Source organism: Dermatophagoides pteronyssinus, unplaced genomic scaffold (genome assembly GCF_027571235.1).
Source record: "Dermatophagoides pteronyssinus isolate colony J.1.1.1.1 unplaced genomic scaffold, Derpt_VIB-CSIC_2022.12 sq0006, whole genome shotgun sequence".
Lineage (NCBI taxonomy): Eukaryota > Metazoa > Arthropoda > Arachnida > Sarcoptiformes > Pyroglyphidae > Dermatophagoides > Dermatophagoides pteronyssinus.
The window spans coordinates 2,056,145-2,071,333 of NW_027461530.1; the positions used below are offsets into that span (position 1 = coordinate 2,056,145).

The 15,189-nt window shown below is 28.0% G+C and overlaps 2 protein-coding genes across 5 annotated transcripts; one reads left to right on the forward strand and one right to left on the reverse strand.

Moving 5' to 3' along the window:
* The first annotated feature begins 565 nt into the window (after positions 1-565).
* Positions 566-4,082, forward strand: eff (ubiquitin-conjugating enzyme E2 eff). 4 transcript variants are annotated; one of them, XM_075820420.1, is made up of 4 exons: positions 566-943; positions 1,006-1,117; positions 1,181-1,278; positions 3,346-4,082. In XM_075820420.1, the coding sequence occupies exon 4, from the start codon at positions 3,511-3,513 to the stop codon at positions 3,952-3,954; it is 444 nt and encodes a 147-aa protein (XP_075676535.1). In that variant the 5' UTR covers positions 566-943; positions 1,006-1,117; positions 1,181-1,278; positions 3,346-3,510; the 3' UTR covers positions 3,955-4,082. The 4 variants fall into 4 exon arrangements, with proteins under 4 accessions (XP_075676535.1, XP_075676536.1, XP_027202234.1 ...); XM_075820421.1 differs by lacking the exons at positions 566-943; positions 1,006-1,117; positions 1,181-1,278 and adding an exon at positions 2,464-2,612; XM_027346433.2 differs by lacking the exons at positions 566-943; positions 1,006-1,117; positions 1,181-1,278 and adding an exon at positions 2,760-2,778.
* An 835-nt stretch (positions 4,083-4,917) lies between these two features.
* Positions 4,918-8,881, reverse strand: LOC113796211 (uncharacterized). The gene is made up of 2 exons (XM_075820423.1): positions 7,899-8,881; positions 4,918-7,560 (listed from the first exon to the last, which is right to left on the reverse strand). The coding sequence occupies exons 1-2, from the start codon at positions 8,551-8,553 to the stop codon at positions 5,087-5,089; spliced, it is 3,129 nt and encodes a 1,042-aa protein (XP_075676538.1). The 5' UTR covers positions 8,554-8,881; the 3' UTR covers positions 4,918-5,086.
* Between the last annotated feature and the right edge of the window lie 6,308 nt (positions 8,882-15,189).

Here is a 15,189-nt window from a genome sequence, read left to right on the forward strand (position 1 = left end):
TGTTGTTGTTAGCTTTTTTGTTGTTGTTGTTGTTTAGCTTTGTTTAGCCATTTGAGAACAAGCCTCAAACAACAACAATATACAGGTTGGTCTCGATTAGATCTTTGTTTTTGAGATTGTTATTTACCTTAAAACTTGGATAATTTTTTAAAGTTTTACAAACAAAAAGGTATGCAATATTGTTGATGTACCTTTGAGAACGAAAAATTCATAATTCTTACCTGAAGAATTCATTGAGCAAAAATTGTTGTTGTTGTCGTTAAGCTGCTCATTTTTGTTGTTTTCGAAAAAAAATCAAAACTTTTTTGTTTTGTTTTGATGAGTGGTGTGTTTTCGTTGTTTGTTTTTGATAAACTTAAAATAACTTTTACACTGAATAAACTGATTAATCAAGTGTGAGCCATTTGTTGTTTTCGATTTTTTTTCATTCAATAAATCTGAATTTCTCTTTCTTTTGCAGAAATATTGTGGTGATTGTCAAATCGAAATCATCATTGTCAATTTCGAATGAAATAGAAAAACGAATCAGTGAATTCGAACACAAAAACGTTCGATTTTTTTTTGTGGAATTCGAATCATTTCATTTTTTCATTGGCGTTTTTTTTTCATTCTCCCGATAAATTATTAATTTTCCCGATCTGATTTGATTGGATTTTTCATTTGATTCATTCATTTGATTCATCCGATTTATCACCATCATCATCATCAACATTGATTACAATTTTAAAGAATAAACAACTTTCATCAATCATTTTTTTTGGTGCAATATTTTCCGCAACAACGAAAAAATCCATCATCAAATTATACTCATTTGTTTTCCATCCGATTCATTTAGGTTTTATAAATTTTTTTCCTTGTTTAAAATTATCTCTGTGTATGTGTGTGAAAATATTCATCATCAAGAATTTCATACAACAACAACAAAAATAATCGATAAATTGTGGCATGTATAATTCAATTTGAACAAAAAAATTTTTTTCTAAAAAAAAAGTTTCATTTTAATAGATTCTATTCGAGTTTCATCATTATCATCAAATTCTGAAACAGAAATTCATTCCCCCCACCAATCTACGACGTCATTTTTTGAAATTGATAATTTAATTAGTATCGAAGCCCGGTAATGTTTGCTATTTTCATAGAATAATTTTGTAATCAATCAATTTTTCATTCCGAAAAAAAGGTCCATTATTATTTGATTGAAATACCATCATCAATTCGAACAAAACAAAAAAAAGAAACAGTATCGAATCAGAAGAATTTTGAAAAAAACATTTTTAGGTAAGAAATTAATTTCTTTTGTTGCAAATTCTGTTGAAATGTTTGTTTGTCCAACATGAATTGATTATCTTTTCTGCCGTATTTTCAGTCTACCTTTTTTTTGATTAATACATCTTTTGTTAGCATTTTCATATATTCTTAGAATTATTTCTTTTCACAAGAGAAAAAAAATTGCACAAGAGAAAATTGCATTCATGATGATGTTATACAGTAGAATACTTTACATATAGAGAATAATCGAGAAGAAAATTGAAATGAGCAACAACCAAGAAAAAAAAATTAATAAAGTCAAACGATTACCGCCTACCATAATAATGACATACAACTAATTCGGTCGATTCGTGTTTCGTTTTCAGAAGAATTATTATAGCTTGTAGAATGTAGAATTAGATTAACAAACAAACGAACGTTATCTGACACGTGAAAAACGATGTATAAAAATCTTTATTTGAAAAGAAAAAATCATTCTTTCATTTTATTTCAAAAAAAAAAAAAGATATATGATATTCAAAAAAAATTAACGCATGCGTTTCCTTTAATCGAAAACAAAATGAAGAATTTGAAACATTTTTATCACAAACGACGACGATAATGAACGATATCGATAATTAATTTTTCAAAAAAAAACGATAAAATCATTATTTTTAAATTTCATTTTTTTCCCATAATAATAATTTTTCCATATTCATCACATTCATTGAATTCTATGAACCAAACAAAAAACAAAACAAAAAAATTCTTAAAGAATTCACGGTCATACATTATATTTGAACGGACAATTTTTTTTTTTTGTTTTGTGCATTATTCAAAGCCGCCGCCGCTACTTCTATAACACATTCTTTTGTTGTTTAAAATAAAAAAAAAAAATTCGAACGCTGACGATCAATTTTTTTTTCTATCTCTCTTTCTCTATATGTGGTGTCTGTCCGTCTACTGCTGCTGCTGCCGCTGCCGCTGCCGTCTTGTGTGTGTAATGAATGAATGAATGAATGAATGAATGAATGAGTGAGCCTAAATGGTAAAAAAAAAGCCATCCAGTGTAATGTGTATTTCTCTTGTATTGCATTTTGGCTGCGTGCTCCCTTTTTCTTTTCTCATTGATTTTCCTCCAGTATATTTTCATTTCAACAAAACTCGTATCCTTTTTTCTCTCTCTCTTTCTCTGTGTGTTTGCGAGTGTGTGACTCAATTTTTTTGTTTTTTTGTTTCTTTTTTCATTATATTTTTACCAATTTGCTATTCATCTTTGTTAATTTTTTTCTTCATCATTACCATCATCATCCATAATAATAATCATCAGCATCATCGAATTGATTCGTTTGATGAAAAAAAAAGTAAAAAAATTTGCGTGTGTGTGTGTTGATGTGTGTGTTTTCATCATTTAGGATATATAATTTTTTTTTTGTTGTTGTTTTTGTTGTAATTGAGAAATCCCTTTTAGATTATAACTAAATAATAATAAACAACTGAAAATTATTCATCATCATTATTATTATTGTTGTATGTATGTAAATGAATGATAATTAATGTTTTAAAATAGGTATAATAGGCTAAATAATAATGATCCAATAAAGAATTTTAGAAAAAAAACCGGCATACCCAACAGCAATACGAAGCTAAAAGAATCATTATCACATCATTATTTGATTTTTCCCAACAAAAATCAAACAGTTGATCAGCACATTTCTTTTTTTTTGTTTTGTTTTGTTAGTTCCATATGCACATTGAATTCATTCTGTTTTTCTTTATTTGTTTCTTGATGATCTATCGTTAAACTCGAAACCCCCTTTTTGTTTCATTCATTCATTCAGAAAATTATTATCAACTGTTTGATCGATTAATTTTTTTTATTCAATGAAATTAAATAAATAAGAATTATGCAAGAGAGGAAGGTGTTGGGGTGATTTCTACATTGTAAAGTTTTTCTTAATCTAATTAAACTTAACAACTACAACAATGAAATGCATTTTATTTTTTATTGCCCTTTATTACTAAAATTTTTCACCATATTTATTTTTATATAGATTTTATTTAAGACATTTTTTTTCTTTCTTTTTTCTTAAACAGATTCTATTAGCTAATTTTTAACGAAAAGAATCCATTTGTTTCATTGGAATAATTATTATTTACCTGGCATCCAATTGGTTTCTAAATTGACAATTTATAAAAAGAAAAAAACAACAACTAATTTGAATCAAATCAAACAAAAAAACAGTACAAATTATCACAAATATGGCATTGAAGAGAATCCGTAAAGAATTGGAAGATTTGAAACGTGATCCACCGGCACAATGTTCTGCCGGTCCAGTCGGTGAAGATCCGTTCCATTGGCAAGCGACGATTATGGGACCACCAGATAGTCCTTATCAAGGCGGAGTGTTTTTCTTGACGATACATTTTCCAACAGATTATCCGTTCAAGCCTCCAAAAGTTTCATTCACGACGCGTATATATCATCCGAATATAAACAGTAATGGTTCTATATGTCTGGATATATTACGATCACAATGGTCGCCTGCATTGACCATTTCAAAAGTTTTGCTTTCAATTTGTTCACTATTATGCGATCCAAATCCCGATGATCCTTTGGTACCAGAAATTGCTCGTATTTACAAAACTGATCGCGATAAATACAATGAATTTGCACGAGAATGGACTCGTAAATATGCAATGTGATGATGCAAGAAAATAATTATTGAAGGATGATGTATAATGTGTGTCTCTATGTGTGAATGTGTGTGTGTGTGTTTATGTCTCTTTGTATGTAACGATTTATTATTATCTCGAATTCAAAACGTTGTCAGGTGTGATCCCATTATTTTAATTTGATCTTCAACAAAATTAACATCTTTGTTTCTCTTAAATCAATTTTATTAAATCAGAAAAAAAATTCCCTCAAAGATATCAACCACACAACAACAACAACAACAACCTGTAAACAAAAACAAAAAAAAATAAAACTATTACAAAAAAAAAACATTTTAAAAAAGCTTTGTCTTCTTCGTCAATCTTATGATGGTCATTTTTTTACAACATCAACCACAACAACAACAATAATAGAAAATTTTAGCGAGCAAAAAACAACAACAACAACAAATATTGACATCAGAAACAATGAAAAAAAAAATAATAAAATTTTAAAAAAATCTATAATTTGTAATTGTGTGTTTGTGTGTTTGAAATTGTAATATCATCAATCGATCAAATTTTAAATTAATTGTTGATGATCGATTATAATTCTCGTTTTAATATTTAACGAATTTGATATTCATTCAATAATTATATCCACTTACACTTGACACTTGAAATGCGCGCAGAGATCAAACAAACAAAAAAAAGATTCATTTGACCATCCAAAATTCAAACTATGAATTTCAAAATTCTTTTCATTCATTCATTTTCTTTTCTGAAACATCCAGTATCAGAATACCAAAATCACACATTAACCAAAATCTTAAACATTCAACCACACACACACAGACATCATCCTTTATCAAAACACTTTCACAAAACATAAAAAAAATTATAGAAAATTTGAATGCTTCTCTCTGACAATAATGAAAATTTGTATAAAATGGAATCGCGCGATGTATTTGATGATGATGATTATAAAATAAAAATTATTTTCAACAACCAAAATCAAGTTTTCCAAAAATGTTTTTATTTATTTATTTTACTTTCAAAATCAAATTAGGCAAAGATTTTTTTTTAGAAGAAGAAATTCAACAATATTAATCGAATCAAATTATTATCAAAATATTTAGAAAATGAGCAAACTTATTTTTCGAAATTCAAGATTTTTTTTTGGTCAATAAAATCTTGACAAACAATTACGAATCTCATTATTTGTTATTGAAAAACGTTGTCGTAATGTTTCCATATTGGCCAATTTTGGTCCTTGACTAATATAACGAAGAATAACACAACAATTTGTTAGACGATTATTTTGTTGATAATAATCAACAAATTTTAAAAATTGTTGTCGAGATAATTTTGGTTTATTTGTCCAATTAGGATTAACAATAGCATAATCAATTGATTCGATTATTTCACCAAGATTTGTATCACATGATTCAATCATTAGATCATTAATGGAAAAAATATTTGCACCACCAGCACGTAAAATATTTTCACATGAATTCAATAATGTATCATCATCAATCATTGGATTCAATAATAAAATTTTCCAATCTTCAAATATTTTTTTATTATTATTTTCATCAATTTGTTGTTTCCATTCGATAGCCGATTTCATTAATCGATTACCATTGAATTCAGATTGAATATTGTTATTATCACTATTGTTTGATTGTAAATCATTTGAATCTATTCCCCATTGATAATTTTGTTCTGGTAATAATTTTTTAGCCTGAATTGAATCATAAATATATTCTGGTTTCAGAATGAATGCACCAGCCGAAATAGCAGCAAAAACTTTTTCCGAACATTTTGGTTGATTCAATATTAAATGTGTTACTTCATTGGTAAATATTTTATCATCAATTATGATAATATTTAAAATATCTTGTGATAATTTTATTAATTTTGTTTTCGAATCATCATCGAATGCTGAAAACATAAATCCAGCCAAAAAATTCATTGTTTTAATTTGATCATTCATTATTGATGATGAACATGATTGTTTTTCATTTGTATCAATTTCAGTTACTTTATCATAATCATCATCATCATCATTATTCATTTCTTCATGATCGAATAATGATGATGTTCGTAATTTTTTTGAATTTTTCGATTCATTATTATCATCATTACTTTTTGTTGATTCAGGTGACGATCTAGGTGTATCGGATTTTTTCTCAAGACTCCAAACAAAATCCGGACTATCATCATCCGAGCTAACATTACCTAATATTGAATGATTTCGTTTGGGAGAATAAGTTTCGTCAACAAATTTCAATTTTAAAATATCATTCAGATCAATTTTCAAAAGATTTGTTTCTTTAAATATGTTAAGATTTTTGCTAGACAATGTATTCGATGATGATGATGATGATGTTGTTTGTTTTTTTAGCTGTGAATATGAATGAATACGATAATTAGTTTGTGAACAAAGTTTACATGATCGAATACAATTAATAAACCAATCGATTGTAACTAAACGATGAACATATTCTTGATTTTCTAAAAGTTGTTTAAAAGATGATTCAGTAATATCTTTACCAACAATCACATCGGTTACTGAATCACATAATGATTCATAGAAAAAAGCACCAAATTTTTGTGCACAATTTCTTATCATAATCAATAAATTTTTATCAAATCCTATTGCATAAATTGAATTACCATCGAAAAGTTGTTCATTACATTGATTTGATTCAATAATTTCTTTTAAAATTGATTGCAAATTTGTTTGTTTTTCGTTTGATTTCTCAACAGTAAATGGAACAATATTGGTAGTTAATATTGATTTTTTAGTTGGCACAGTAGTAATAGTTGTTGAATGATTTTCATCAATTAAATTTTCAATATTATAATTTTCAAATGGCAATACAAATCCGGCCTTTATCGAATCATCAACCCATTTAGGCAATAAACAAGGAATATTTAAACGTTTTGCATTTAAATATTTTTCACCACGTTTTTCCTGCACCAATAATATTGTATTTGGTAAAATTGGTCTCAATATTAATGATGGATGATATTTACCACCATTCGATTGCAATATATTTTTTATTCTATCACGTTCAGTAATACCAGATGAAGTTATATTTAGACCATAAAATAATGGTAATCTATATTGATTAACAATTGATTCTTCATCAGCTTTTCGATGTTCATATTGATATTTTGTCCAACATGATTCTATCCAATCAAACGATACCATAGTTATATGATTTTCAGCAGCTGCACGTGCTTTTCTTGTTAGAACTGAATCAGAAACAACAACATTTGTTTGACGACAAAGATTTTCATAATAATTTCCGGACATTAATTGTACACGATTTTTAACTAAATCTCTTTTTTTCTGTGATAGATTAGAAGTTGTTATTTCTAATCCACGCATACATTGACTGAAAATTGGCCATGTACGTTTGGGCAATGCTGAATGTGGACATTTACAAATATCATTATCACAATATGTTATTACCAATGGACCAATAATACGAAATTTATCATTAAAACATTCGATAATTTCATTGTCAAAACGATCGGTTACAATAAAAATAACGGCAAAATAACTTAATGAACTTGCTATTGATTTCATTTTTTCGAAACTTATCCATCGTGGTCGGAGTTTACGTTTTTCAATCGACATAAATGCTTTTTGCATTATATCAGGTGGTATTGTTTGATCAGATCCAAATGTCAAAAAGAAAAATTTTTCCGTTGACTCGGTGGAATTATTCATTTTTGTTTCCAAAAAAAAGAGATCAAAAAAACAAACAAACAAAATTCGTAAACAGAAATGTGCGCCAAAAAACCGTTATGAAAACATTGTTGTCTGCATTTAGCTCGAATGGACCATCCAACCAATACGTGACAAAAAAAAAAATTTTTTTTCAAACAAAATTTTAATCAAATTGATAAAATATTATATCAAGAATGACAAGAATCAAAGAATTTAACAAAATTATTTTAAATTTAATTTTATTGATCACGTTGTGCACGTGAAAATATTACCGGTTGTTCATCAAGATTTAAACCATTCTGTTTTAATGCATCGATAAATGATGATAATTTTTCACCACTTTTCCTTTGTTCACGATAATCATAAAATACTGAATGAATACCTGATTCTAATGATCTCATAGCTAATACTTGACCAAGTATTTTTGCTGCTTTAACATCCGTATAGGTTGATTTTGAACCAAGAAATACAGCTATTGATGGTTCATTTGTTGAAGCCGATACAATTGTTCTTCCAGAATGATGTACAATTTTTCCAATCAAATATTTTGATCGTTTTTCCAATATAACTTTATTCCAATAATGACGATTTTGTTCATCCATTTCATAACCCATTGGTTTTGGTTCCATAAGTAATTGTTCTAAATTACGTGGATTACGATTCTTCAAACGAACGTCCAAATATTTTTCATTACCATTTTCATTTAATTCCGATTTATCAACTTCAATATCTGAACATAATCTTGTTATACGTTTATTACTAACATAAGCCATATGTCTATAAATTTGTTGTACAATTTTAACGTGTTTGATGTTGTTGTTGTTGTTGTTGTACAATCCATCTATCAAACAATGTCTGTAACATGGTAATGAAATCTTCAACAAATAATTCAAATAATACATCATCCAATTGATTTAAATCGTCCAAATGATCAGTTGTTTGATGATGATGGTGATTATGATGAAAATGTTCAATAATATTTCTATGAAATTCGTCAAAAATTGTACAAGTCATTCAGTGAAAATTTATATTTTGATTCAAAACATTTTAGCAGAAAATATATTTACCAACAACAACAAAAAAAACTGTATATTGCTCGTTTGGTTTGTCCCGTTGTTTACAATCGAATTCGATATGATCGAAGATGAATTCACACCAAATCACGTGTGTTTTTCATTTCAAGTTGAAAAATAACGAATATAGATGGCAGTCGACCACCATAATTTGAAATGCAAATAATTTTTGGGATTTTTTCGGCGGCTTTTTTTTTGGCCACACAAACATTATGATGATAATTAGCTTTAGGTTATTGGATGGACCACCCGAGAAATAAATAAACATATAGCATATACACAGTGTGTGTGTAAACCAATATGAGATGCGAAAAAAACCATTGGATGATGATCATCATCATTTATATTGAAAAACCGCCAATGTTTTCGATTAGTTATCATTATCAATTTTTTTCATTAGAATCTTCTTCGTTGTTCATAATTCAACTTTTTTTCCATCATCATCATCATTCAACATCGGTTTTTCTTTTTCTTCTTCATTGGTTGTTCAATTCTTGTTTTCCAAACATTCGATAATAATGATGGTCAAATGGTGTGAATTATGATGTCGAATAATAATAATTGTCATCTTTTTTGCTGAAATGACCAAAGAAAAAAGAAAAACGACCCGCCATAATAAACAACGTTTCGAAGATTGGCTTTTTCTTGGCTTTCATCTTTCGTCTTATTGAGTTTAAAATTTATGTTTGATCATTTGTTTAACTCGTCTTATTATGGTCTCTTCTTCTCATTGTGTCATCATCGTCTTGGTCGTCGTCGTCGTTGTTGTCCTGGTTTTTCTTTCTTTCTTTTCTTTCCGAATTAAATTATTATCATACATTATTATTATTATTATTATAAATTGGAATCTATCGACCACACATATGATGTATCCTCTCTTTCTTTCTTTTCGTTCTCCTACATCAGTATATTAAAGAGATGGGAAGAGAAATTGATTGCGAAAAGTAGAAGATTTGGGACCCATTTTATTTCGCAAATATTGTTTGAACATCTTTGTATCATCATAGTTGTTGAATATGAAAAATTATACACACCATCATCAATGAAATGATTGGATTTTCGGTCGCTTTTGGTCGAAAAAACCACACAAAAAAAGGATTCGGATTTCTTTTTTTTCAGCACACAATTGATGATGTCAAAGTTTTTTTTACCATAATGATAGAGTTGTTGTTGTCGGGTTTTTTTTTGTCTTCTTCTCCACTCGATGATTGCCTAATATCATTGAATTTCTAATCAGAAAGTATAATTGACTGTGTGATGACCACCAATAATAATAATAATACCAAAACCAAGCGACGACAAAAAAGAAAACTGATTTTTCATTCCTGGGGTTAACATTTTTCTTTTTTTCTTCTCAGCCCTTGAATTCGTAATAACACACAGAGAGAGAGCATGGATAGAGAAAAGATTTTTTCCCAAAATTTCCATTAATAATAATACCCCCCTCCAAAAAACAATGTAATAATATCCAACAGAAAGCAAAAGATTGATTAAGATAAACGGTCAATTGACAATAACAAAAATGGCAAATGTTTGTGTGTGTGTGTGTTTGTGTTAAAAACAGCTTTTGGCTTTTATACATTTTGGATATCTAAATTCTGATAGATATTATTTAAGAATCATGTCGTATTTTATATAATGTCGATTGATGATGATGATGATGATGATAATGTGCATTTTTAACCCCTACCACCAACACCAGTGTCATTATCATCATCAGAATATTATCTGATAGAGGAATTGAACGGATTGAACAAAACGAACCCCACACTAATGATGACATATGACGAATTATAATCAAAAATGGCAAACAAACGTGTGTCGTTGTCGATATTATCACCATCATCATCATCATCGATATCACCATTATCATCATCGATATTCGTAGATGAAAATGGACAATACGTGCACATCGTAAATCTTTTCTGTTTTGGCTGTTGTTGTAAAAATGACTTTTATTTCCCTGCGTGTTAATCTGTGAAACAGAGAAAAAAACAGGAAAAAATGATGGTGATTTTCGTTGAAAATCACATTATTTACATTAATCGTTTTTTTTTGGTATTCTTTTATATGAAACAAACAGAAGAAAAAGAAATTGATTCGAATTTTCTGATATCTGAAAACATCACGCAAAGATGAAATATATCATAGTTTTGTCTTGGTTGTTGTTGTTGTTAAAAAATTTTCACACTTTTCTGATTTTTTTTTTTATTTTCTCCGGCTTCCTTATTCTCTTTTTTTTTTTTTGATTCTGGTCGAATGAAATGAAAATAAAGATATTAGGTATTTGCAGAATTGAACATCACCGCCACAACCACCACCACCACCATAAATCGAAATCGAAATAGGAAAATATGTTTTCGATGATAAAACGATGATGATCATAATGATGACATTTGAAATCCAAATTGAAACAAATTGTTGTGGTGGTGGTTGTTTGGAAGAATTTTTCAATTCCAAACAAACAAAATGATGATGATGATTGTTCATTAAATGTGGATTGCGTCAATGAAATGTTTCAATAATAAATTTTTATTTATGTTTGTCACTTTTTTTTTGGCTTTTGGTTTGGTTCGCTTTTTTTCCATTTGTTAAACAGTTACTGTGGTTTTTTCACTGATCCAAATAGACCAAATATCGGCCATATCCATCCATTCAACTTTTTGAATTTTTTTTCCCTATACCGGACACAATAACCATTTTTTTTTCGTTGGTTGATGTCCGCATGTTTTCTTATTGAACCATTGGCTAACGATCATCATCATTTGGTGAAACATGACACGAGATACACAAAAAAAATTTTATATTTTTATTTATCGATATTTTGGTTTTTGGTTTGTTACAGTCTTTTTTTCTCTTTCCTCGTCCTGGTGAATCATAATAAATTTTGTTATTAATAAAAATTTATATTTATTGTTTTGGTTATCGATAGAAAAGAGAGAGAGAGAGAGAGAGAGAGAGAAGTTAGTTAGTTTTAGGTCGAATATGAAGAAAGAAAAAGAAAGAATATACGTTATTAGCATTATATTCTTTGGATCACACTCTGGACAAATTACGATGATGATAATAATGTCCGATTGATTGTCGAAAAGATAATGGCCACACAAACAAGAAAATAATCATAAATTTTTTGGGAAACAACTTTCAATGATTATGTTGTTGTGAATCTTCCAATCAACCAATCAACCATGGAAAAACAAAGAATTGTAAGGAAAAATATTCCAACTAATTAGCAGTTTAATGATCATCATTAGTGTACAAATTTTTTTTTTGGTCATTTTCTGATTTAAGATTATGATAAACTTTTTTTTCCTATATTCAATTAACATTGTGATTTATGCATTTTTGGCTGTGAATATTTCGGAATAATAATTTGAATTTCGAATAAATTCTGTGTTGTCTATAGTCGGTTGTCTTATTCAAATTCTTGTTCGTTTTGACTGCCCTTTTTTTCTGTACTTTAAAGAATCAAACAATAATAATAAAAATCCAAATGATAAATCAAATGATGTCAATTTTTTACCATCATCCTGATCATGACATCAATAATAATGTTCCTATTCTCTCTTCTATTTTGCTATTTGACAATTTCTATTTCACTGCTATTTCACTCCTGGTCATACAAACAAACAAACAATCATCGTCATTATGGAAACTACAATAACAACAACAACAACAACCATCGACCAACAACAACAACATTTATTCAAAAGAGGTATATTTTTCAAACCAACAACAACAACAACAAATATTAATGATAACATCATCTTTATCATCGACAATAACAACCAGAAAAAAAACCAAAGAAAAAATCAATGTAATAAATATTCTCTTGAATTGGATTTTATTATCGCTTCATTCGTTTCCCAAAAGCATCAACAACAACGGATCCATTTCACACGCGACATTTACACACAAACACACACACACACACATCTTTCATCTTTATCAAATGTGTGTTATATAAATTATGTAATAATAATAATAATAATAATAATAATAGGTTCACGTATTTTATCTGTATACGATATGATATGATATGATATTGTCCATCTTTTTGACTATAATAATAATAATAATAATAATAAGCAATGATGATGATGACCAATAATGGCCCATCGGATATAGATATTTGTTGTTGTTGTTGTTGTTATCATTATCATTTGGCTATCAATTCTAAATATGAAATATCTATCTATCTATCGATAATATTGTTGTCTATTTGCGATAGTGAAAATTCAAAATGTCTTTCATATTTTATATTCTGTATATTCTGTATAATATGTCCAATTGGTTTTGATTTATGTCTCCAGATTAGTTGGTGTGTGTTTGTGTTTGAGTGCAAAATAATAACCAAAAAAAATCGAAATTGCCACATATGATTCATTCATTCATTCATTTTCAATAATTTTCGATTGCCTAGTGGGATTCATTTTTTTTTTTATTTTCTGGTTTTTGACCATTTCAAATGTCTTTTTTCTTCTGCAAAAATAATTTGAATTTTCCATAACCTAAAATCTGATTGTCAATATGATGATTTTGACATTGGCTTTTGTTTTTTTGGAAAAAAAAGTTATGAAAAATTTTTTTTCCACCATTAAATTAATTTTCAATCCAATCATTTGGATGCTGTGTGTGTTGGTGTGTCCATTGTCCATAAATTTTCAATGAAAACAAAACAAAAAGAACCCCAAAAAATCCATTCAAAATGATGATATTAAAATTTTAAAGTTGGTGGTTGACAGTATTTTGTTTGCAAAAGGAAAAAATTTTTAAGTCCAAACAAAAACAAAGCAAACACAGAATGCAAAAAAAAACAATCACGGATTTAAACCAAAATAAAATGACCAATCGAAAACATAGTTTCGAAAAAAATACTTATAAATTCTTCAATGATATATGATAATTTAGTATTACTGAATAAATGGCCAAACATCCAAATGTCAATATTGAATATTAAACGATGATGATTCCATATAATAATAATAATTAGCATTTCTTGGTCATCACGACCATTGAATATCGTAATTGAGTGTGTGTGTGTGTTTGGCCTCCCATGATGTTTTCAATAATAAATTTTGTGGTTTTAAAATTTTATTCTATTTTTTCAAAAAAGTAGAATTTCATTTTCACTTTCATTTTCACTTGTGATCGAAAATCAGAAGCTTTTTTATTTGTTGTTGAAACTTTATGAAAAAAAAGCGATGATATTAATATCGGAATCACATCATTTATGAATTTTTTTCCTTTTTTTCATAGTTTATTGAATGGACAATTGTGTGGACACATGAAAAATGGCATTCGAATTTACCGTTTTTTAAAAAATCCGATTCCAATGGACATCATTGATTTTAAACCAAAAAAAATTTATTAAAATGAAAAACCCCCGCCACAAAAAAGATTCTTTTCAATTTTTCATTTGATATCGATGTTATCCATGACTGGCCATGCAATATTTTTTCTCTTCTTTTCTTGATCTGGTTTTGGCTCAGCTCATACTCTAATAATAATGTTTTTCGGGTTTTTCGTTTGTTTTATTATTGTTATTTGATGGTCATAGTTTTTGAATTTTAAATCAAAAATAAGCAAAATTCTTATTGGACATTCTTCTTTTCTGAATTCTGAATTCTGATTCTCTACCCGAAAAAAATTGAAAAAAGCTATAAAAAATTAATTTACTTTGATCTTGGACGAATATTTCTGACTTTAAATATACATTCGGCATAGCGTGACGTATCATTTATTTCTGTGTTTTTGTAACGAAAAATCTCCGTTTGTTTTGTTTTGTTTAAATAAATGAATGAATGAATGTCCAAAGATCACATCTATATTCTTATTTGCTTCTTTTTCAATTTTTTCAATTTTTTTCAGTTCTTTTGGTCCGTTAGTCAATTTCGTTAATCTTTTTTTCCTATTTTCTCAATAAGTCTTTATTTGACATTTTTTGTTTTGTTTCTTTTCGTTCGTCCATTGTTTATCGTCCGAATGATAAATTTTTCATAATTTTTTTTGATGAAAAAATTTTGAATTTTGTAACCATCAATATTGTCGATAGATGGCGATGAAAGACGGTTGTTTTTTCTTTTTGGTTGGAAAAAAAATATTGAAAATTTCAACTTAATTATCGAATGTCAATTAACAACTATGGAACAGATTTTTCTATTTTGCTAAAACAATGTTGGTGGCCAGATGTGAACTGTCAGCTTATTATTTTTTGGGTCATTCATTTCATTTCAGTTCAGAGACGATTATCATTTGCAACCAACCAACCAGCCAAACAATTTTTTTTAATGAATGACATTTCCCAAAAAAACAGGAAAAAAAAACTTTGTTGTACCGCCATTTTCATTGCATAGAAATTCTGAAACATCATTTTTTTTGAAGGATTGATTGAATGTCATAACAACAGCGAAAACAACGAAAACAAAAAATTCCGAATGACAGAATCTCATAAGTCTTTGGAAACAA

Excerpts from the sequence above, each read along its gene's own strand:
- LOC113796211 (XM_075820423.1), bottom strand. The coding sequence starts at position 8,553 with ATGATGTATTATTTGAATTATTTGTTGAAGATTTCATTACCATGTTAC. Across the intron at positions 7,561-7,898 it reads AATATTTTCACGTGCACAAC|CATTTATGTCGATTGAAAAA; the intron begins GTGATCAATAAA and ends TAATGCAAAAAG.
- eff (XM_075820420.1), top strand. The coding sequence starts at position 3,511 with ATGGCATTGAAGAGAATCCGTAAAGAATTGGAAGATTTGAAACGTGAT.